The sequence below is a fragment of the Vigna radiata genome, chromosome 1 (genome assembly GCF_000741045.1).
Source record: "Vigna radiata var. radiata cultivar VC1973A chromosome 1, Vradiata_ver6, whole genome shotgun sequence".
NCBI lineage: Eukaryota > Viridiplantae > Streptophyta > Magnoliopsida > Fabales > Fabaceae > Vigna > Vigna radiata.
Window position 1 is genome coordinate 29,502,669 of NC_028351.1, and position 8,343 is coordinate 29,511,011.

The 8,343-nt window shown below is 35.1% G+C and overlaps 1 protein-coding gene across 1 annotated transcript in view; it reads right to left on the bottom strand.

Moving 5' to 3' along the window:
- LOC106764668 (peptidyl-prolyl cis-trans isomerase FKBP43-like) overlaps positions 1–3,169 on the bottom strand; it is a 12,246-nt gene extending 9,077 nt beyond the window's left edge. The window contains exons 1-7 of the mRNA XM_014648994.2: positions 3,033–3,169; positions 2,870–2,943; positions 2,548–2,780; positions 2,110–2,246; positions 1,307–1,655; positions 962–1,183; positions 147–326 (exon numbers count right to left, since the gene is read on the bottom strand). Of these exons, the coding sequence (XP_014504480.1) occupies positions 147–326; positions 962–1,183; positions 1,307–1,655; positions 2,110–2,246; positions 2,548–2,780; positions 2,870–2,943; positions 3,033–3,045 (1,208 nt within the window). The 5' untranslated portion in view covers positions 3,046–3,169. The remainder of the gene's footprint in view (positions 1–146; positions 327–961; positions 1,184–1,306; positions 1,656–2,109; positions 2,247–2,547; positions 2,781–2,869; positions 2,944–3,032) is intronic.
- Positions 3,170–8,343: the final 5,174 nt, after the last annotated feature.

An 8,343-nucleotide genomic window follows, 5' to 3' on the forward strand; every position in this document is an offset into this window, starting at 1 on the left:
TAAGATGCTGTCATATGTCCGAGCCATAAAGAGTGATTTATCAAATTCTTCATTACCATGTATAAATCATGTTGCCAGTTTATGTTCCTCAGTAAAAAAAAAGTACTACTCAGTTATAAAACAGAAGTCTGTTAAGAAAAACTTACTCGTTAACTGTGTGTTGTCCATTTCTTAGAGGCAGATTAACAGGACTGATATGATAACCATCAGTAGCAATTGAAACCATCCCCTCTTTAGATCTTTCTTTCTTTTTCTTCTTTGGCTTTTCACCCAGTCCATGATCAACCTGAGAGGAAGGAAGTATTTTATNTGTGGTCTCAGTTTCCCTGCATAACAAAGCTATAAAGTATTAACAACCAAACCATAAATGGGATTAATTTTTATGCACTATCAGGGTCAATATTTACACACATTCAATAAACGAAAATATCATAGATATGACNCTTAAAAGTCTTTATTACAGAAGACAATAAACATACTATGCATAGTAATGTGTGATTAGATGACATAATAAAGAAGATTTAAACTATCATTACAGTCTAAGTAAAACCCAAAACACAAACATATATAAGTTTCTGATCAGGTAAATACGAAAGGCTTACATTTTAAGAATGTGAACACTCAAAATTTAGGCCATACAAGCATACATAGATGGTTAATATTAGAAATTGGTTGTAAACATATGACCACTTATAAAAATCCTGTATATTTGTCTTTAAATATTGATTATTCAAATATTAACTAATGGTCTATATATTTACGATTCTTATTTACCCGATACATACATACATACATGCATATATACATATACATACATACATACATGCATATATATATATAACATTCAACAGTCCAACAGTTTATTCTACAAAATGACAAATATTACACATTCTTATAATACTTAATCATGAAATGCAGCTGCAGTTTTAAAATCAAGAATTCAGAAGACATAATCACTCACTTATCATCAACATGCTGCTCTTGTTTACCTCCTGCCACAATAACCTGGGTCATGTCTTCCATTTTCATCTCATTTATAACATTATCTAGTTTGATAGAACGGCCATTACAGGAACTCTTTGCCTCTTTTTCCTTTTTCTTCTTTTTCTTTTTTGGACTTTTAATATCCCCAACATCCAGAGATGTGCAAGGATCTACCAAGTGCTTTGATAACACAGCTTCCCTATTTTGGCAGAAACATAATTTATGAACAGAGGAAAGAAACAAAAATACACATCCCCTAACACCTGAGGCTGAGAAAAGCAAGCATGTATTTGAACATTAATCGAGAATTAAGAAGAGTCACCTATGTGTCTGACTATCTACAAGGACATGTCCAGCCTCTAGATTTGTTTCAAAAATATTATTTNCACCATCTTCCTNNTTCTTGTTGCTGGCATCACCAGCTCCTCTGACAACACTAACATCCATTTCTTTGTCCAATACCCTTCCAGAGGCTTTATTCTTGTAAATAGATGAAATAGGTAGGCTATCTTCATTGTCAGTTTCCTGGATTTGGTCATGGATTCTGTCATTGACAATTATCTTTTCTCCGCCACAGCCATCATCATCTGACTCAACTGACTGGTACATCTTCCTAAGCCGTCGAAGACTGCCTTTCTTAATTTTTGGTCTGTTGTCATGAGAAGCTTCCTCTGCAATGAGCACAATCAAAACAAACGAAACATACTGTTAAGAATCTCAGTGAAAAATCCTAACAGATTCTTTCACGCACTGTTATGAACTCACACCAGCATGGATGAATCAAATAATGAGTATATTATTTACTGTATTGATCTGTGTAAAACACATGAGTATCGAGAGCCTAACCTCCCTCCACCGAGTTCAATACCGGCCTATACAAAGTATATAATTCTCTGAGTGAAAACAATACAATGCTTATTTCCTTTTATACCCATATTTCCCGCCTTTTCCTAACTGCTGAGGCAGTTAGGAATTCTACTCCTCTACTCTCTTTTCTTCCTTCTCATATAAACCTTCCAGCCTCTAACACATACAGACGTGGTTGAGGTTTTGAATAGGGGGAAACTAAAGAAAAAAAAAAATTGCTCCATTCGTGGAAGGGTTGACGTTATTATTTGAACTTGCCTTCTTTGGAAATAAGAGATGGTGAGGAAGCCTCTGGTACAATGTCATCGTCAATGAAACTATCATCATACTCATCTTCGTCACTGTAATCAGATCTCTCTGTTTCTGTATCAGCGATATCCTCTCCATATGATTCACTTTGCATTGTAGTGAAGGAAGTTAAGAAAAACAAAACCATTGAGAAAAAAATTCAACGGGATCAAAGAAAAAAAAGATGTACAATTATATTCTCTCTTTTGATAGGCACGGTATGTTATTGTCTAGACTAATCTAATCTAATACAATACAATACAAAAGGACACAGAAACACAGTGGAAAGTGGAGTATCCAAATAAAGGTTTCAATTAAAGTAAAGAACAAGTATATGTGAAGGGTTGAAGGAATAATTTTAGTGAATGTAAAATAAAGATGGGACATGAGGAGGAGGAAGAAGGATACGAATCATCAATAAGATTGGCGTTGCGGGCAGTGGCGAGATGATACCCGCAGAGATGAATGCTCCGAGGACCAATTACAGAGAAAAGAACTTGATCAACTTCTTCGAGCTCTAAGTTTAATTGCAATGACTCTGCTTTTCCAGGATAGAGAGAGCATAGATATACAGGGCTCCTGTTTCCCACATTGCACTGCAGTGTGCTTTTTGCTGTCGCAGTGCCCAACCCAAGAGTGGCCTGAGTAAACATTTAAAATAGCACATTTTAGCAATAAAATCTATTGGTTTCTGCGCGATTAATTCACAGAAACACCACACTACCACTACCATTGAAATATGGAGGCGTCCTTTGGAATCGTCGTATTTATGAGTAAAAGGCTTTCCTGGTTTCACTTCCACTCCTGCAGTTCAGTGAACGAACGAACGAACAAGTTGTAGTTAGGTTTAGACCTAAGAATATTGCAGAAACAACCAGCCAAGGGAGGCTTACCCCAGAAAGCCATGTCTCCGACAACCGCCCTCTTCCTCCGCGCCTCGTAAACCCTAAACCCGCTGCCAAGGCGTGTGTGCAGCTCTTTCCCGCCCTTTTTATCCCTGGTGTGTTTTAGAATCTTGGATAAAAGAATGAATCTGTCTTGAAAATTATAATAACTGTTAATATAATAGATAAATGGTTATTTTAGAGAATGAAAATAAGCAATATAAATTTTTAAATTAAATTAAATGTCTTGATCAAGAAATTTTAACGTTATTATCATTTAGGAAATTTTCCAGCATTATTAAATAACATGAATTTTGGCTAGAAGAATTGTCTCACGTCTTTGGGTGAGCGATTTGTTGGTTCCTTAAGAGGTGCTCATATTTATTGTTTTTAAGAACTAATAGTGCTTGTACATGTGAAAATTGTATAGAACTCAGTGTTCCTCTATAATTAATTAGAATTGTCAAAAGTGAGATATAAATAGAAGAAACAAACTATGAGAATTTAAGATCTTGTTTATTTTTATTTAATGGTATTGTTCTTTTATTTACTTTTTCTTATCGTTATAATCATTATTTTTGTGATTTTATTTTTAATTCACTAATAACTTTATATTTTTTCAATTTCTCATTATTTTCATTGATAATATTTTTTTTTCTAAAAATAGAAAATAAAAATTATCAATAAATTGAAAAGAGAATTAAAAAATTAATTCATAAAGTCAAAAAAGTGAAAAGATAATAGTAATGATTACACTATTTTATTGATAACAAAATTAAATACAAAAATGTTAAACATATGATAAAATGAAAATATTTAATAGGTTACATATAGAATTTATCCAAATTTATTATGTGTAAGTTGCAAAAGAGTGATTCTCCCCGCACCTTCTTTATTTCTTCTTGTATCTTTCATTTAACACATTTGTCCTTTATTTATTAAAGTTAAACAAAAATTAATGATGAGTTAATCATTTCGTAACCATGGATCCTACATCTCCCTACCCTTCATAATTTTTCATAAGCGTAGAAAAAAGAAAACCAAAATAATAAAACCAAAAAATTAGCTTAATCACATCTCTACCAACAGTAACCGAAACTACAACTTTGGCGAAACACCACCTACACCTCCAACTGCGGTGCTCCTCAACCGCCCTTCCAAGTGTGGCTCTGCGTGAACAGTTCCAATTGCGGCAACTCTCTTATCCGCACTTCCAAGTGCGCCTCTACCTAATTCACAATTCCAGGTGCGATTAAGGCGTCACTCTCGTATCCAACATCCCCAACCCCAAATCAAGCAGCCCCAACCCCAGATCATAGCCCCTCCGTACATGCATACAATAATAACAACAGATAAAAAAACAATCATTTTATTACATTACAACAAAATAATCATCATGCATTATATACGAGCAGCTTAAGGAAATCACACAATAACTAACCTGGACGCCAAAGCTAAGCTTGATAAACCACTACTATGTTACAACTCACCAACAGCAACAACACCACACAACCACCAAACCAGAAACCAAAGAGGAGGGAAAGAGGGGATTCAAAATAAATGGTTAAAGTGAGGGAGGAAGGGAGGAGGGGAGTAATGTTGGAAGAGAGGAGAAAGAAAGGGTAACTGAGATATGAAATATGGNACAAAGGAAGAAAGGAGGAAAAAGGAGTGTAGAGTTTTCGAATGTGAAATGCGACACTGCACTAGAGTGGAGAAAGGAGTGTAGGGTTTGCTTCTTTTTATTGAATGGATGGGTCAGCCTTTTTTTTNAAATCAAAATATTCCGTGACAGAGGGTTACAATTGGAAATATCAAAATAATGGGAGGTGCAGGGTGAAGACTGTGAGGTGAAGGGCCTTCCTTGGAAAATTGTAAGGGTAGAATAAATGATAGATTATAAGTGGATGAGATAGAGTAGACAATATATATATATATATATATATATATATATATATATATATTTCTTAGCTCTTTTACTATTTTACATCTCTTTTACACCATTGTATGTTTTTTAGTATTGTTAAGACTTCGGCAAGTGTACCGAATCGTATCAAGTAATAATAAGTGGTAAGAACAAGTATNGTTTCCCTAGAGACTCATAGGCCTAGACTTTCATGTGATTTGTTGATTATTTAANACTTGAGAAAATGAAATTTAGGGTTTAGAATGCAAAAAAACGAAAATTAAATATGCATACAAGGTTGATCAATTGGCAGTTGAATGATATGGATGAATTGTGTTGTTGGGGTTTCCGACTTATCCTAATTCACTCTCATGTATTTACGAATTCTACTTTTTCATTAATGTTAATGCCACTTTCTAATTTACCCTAATCCCAATGCCTTAGTGAAGAGAGCCTACTCCTAATTACTAGTTTACAATGTCTTGTCTCCCTAGCAATTGATTATGCATTACATTCGCACAAAAGCTTAAAGGCAATCGGTCCTCCTATCCCTATGTCTAGGTAATATTGCTCCCGAGAGAATTCCCTCATGTCTAGATCTACCCATATGTGTCCATATGGATAAAATCAAAGATCACGCTATTGAATAATGTCTTAAACAAAGCATGCAAAGATAATGGAGGAAAAACTCTAACAATTAATAAAATAACGCATATGAATGAAGCATCAATTCAATATATGAGAGTTTCAATAGGATTACATCGTTTCCCCAACAACAATGGAGGTTTAGTTCACCATAAACATGGTGAAACTAGATGAAATTAATGAAAAGAATGAAAAAATAAACCCTAGAACTTGTAGATTTGAGCTTCCACATCCAAAATCTGCCTCTAAGGGGTGAAAAGGGTGTTCCTGCATCTCCTTCTTCCAAAAGATCCATTCTCTGGTTCGTGCAAATCTATTTATAACTCATTAAAATCAGCAGAAACTGGCCCAGGCCCAAAGTAGTAACGCTCAGCGCTAGGTCACCGCTCAACGCTGGGTATGACACTCAAGATGGACACTCAGTGTTAACACTCAGGCGTTTGGCAGTGACTTCACTGTAGAAGCCAGCGCTCAACGGTGAGGTAGTGCTCAATGGTGGGCGCAATACTCAAATTCTCCCCTCAGCGTTGGTGCTTGAGCGTTTGACAGAGAATCATTCAGCGAAGCTGGCGCTCGGCACTGTCCTGGCGCTCAACGGTGGTTGCGTTTCTTCATTTGTGTACTTCTCCATCTTTTCTTGAGTCCAACTCCTTCCTACTTCAACTTCCTTCATTCAATTCATGTTAAATCCTGCCAAAACAAGGAAAACTAAGCATAATACCACTAAAATTTGACTCTATTATTCTCTAACTTAAGCAAAATGCATGATTTCAAGCTATTTTCTAAGTCACAAAGGGTGTGTTTTGCGTCAAATTTTGGTATAAAAATAACGGTTTTTGAACCGTTATCACAACCCCAAACTTAGAACTTTGCTTGTCCTCAAGCAAACAAAATGCAACTTAGTTTTCCACCAATCATCACAATGGTTCAATCACATTCAAAACTCTTTTCTTTCCAGACAAGTAATCACTCAAATCTGCTCATCAATAGAATTTAATCAAGATGCACACATGCCTTCATTCTCAATATTTATCATGGTGTTCGCGTAATCACATAATATCCAACAGATTCATGGAATCATTTCTTACCAGACAAGGTGTTTCACTCAATCACTCAAGTGTTTCAAGAGATCACTCCTTCCCTCTACTATCCACATGTCACATAGAACAAAATTGTCTTTCATTTATCACAATCAATCATCATCACACACACATGTGCTCACAAGGACTTTTACAAGGCTTATAATGTGGTTGGGCTAACAAGAAAAATTGGTTTTTCTATATCACAAAATCCTTGAGTTAAGAGAGTAATTCAAGCATTCATACTTCAAGCCCAAACTCTCTTTTTACCAATCTCACTCATTCCCAACTTTCCCTTTTCTTTGCATTGATATTTTCTTTTCATTCTATCTTTTCTATCTTCTCTATGTTTTCATCTTTTGCATCTTTTCATCTTTTGCTCAACACATTAGCTCAATGCTTATCTTTCTTTCAATTTCCCCCAACAACTCCAAACTTGAACCTTAAATAATAACACACAAAAATTCTCAACTTAACTCAAGGTAAAGATTTTTCAAAAAGGATTTCACATATTGTTTAAGGTTTTGGTTCAAAAAGGGTAGAACACATGGTTCTTTTCATGGAATGAAAATTTTTTCATTTGCTAAGAAAGGGCTAATAAAAAACAGCCTTGATCATATGACAAATACATGCAATTCAATCAATCATAGAAACCTAGGCAATATCATTCATGCTTTCAAGTAGATAACAATCATTCAATAAAAAACTCTGGAGTTCAAAAACCTCACTCATAAGCTCACTCATTATTCCAAACATCCCAGATAAATACCCTACTTAACATCATAATCACAATCACAACATCCTCATGCATCTATTCACAAAGCTTGTGAACCACCACTTGTACATCAACATACAGTGCAATCTCAACATCAATCAATATCAAGCATCATTGAGCAACACTCACCATGCAACAATATCAATCAAACCATCATAACAGATAAAGTGTCAGACCAAGTACATTAAAACCTACACTACTAAACAGAAGCAAATAAGTTCAAATTACAAATTCAAAAAGACAAGAAAAAGAAAAATTCCTGCTCTAGTCCCTATAGCATGCATCGGTAGATGTTATATCAGCTGCTCAACCTCATGTTGTCGTCTGAGTCCTCCTCATCTCCATCCTTAGCACCCTCAAAGTCATCATCATCCTCGTCATCCTCGTCCATGGCTAGAGCTTCAACTACTCCAGATCCACTACCCTGCATATGCTCTAGCCAAGCCACCACGTTGTTAAACTCACCCTGTACATATTTCATGCTCAATTTTAATCTTTTTCAATTTTGTTCTGTATAAATTTGTGGCTTTTTGTAGATGTTTGCTTTGAGTTCAAGTGTGATTAGCTTTTCAGTTCTGATTTGTAAAACTCTTGTTCTTTAAAATCTATTTTTGTGTAAATTTGTAGTTGATTGATCTGTGTATATGTCTGTGCTGTTTAGGAGCCTTACTCACTCACACATTGAGGACAATGTGCCTCTTAAGTGTGGGGGTGAGAAGGTATAGTTATAAATGTTATTTTTACTTGAATATGCATATGTTAGTATGTGTTTGATAAAGGTTGAAAAACAGTTATTTTCATATGTCATTTTAGACCAAATTACGCCCTTTACTACTTGGAATGAGCTTAGAATCAAGCAAAACTCAATAAATGAGTCTGTAGAGAGTCAAAAGCTGTTTTTAGCGATATTATGCT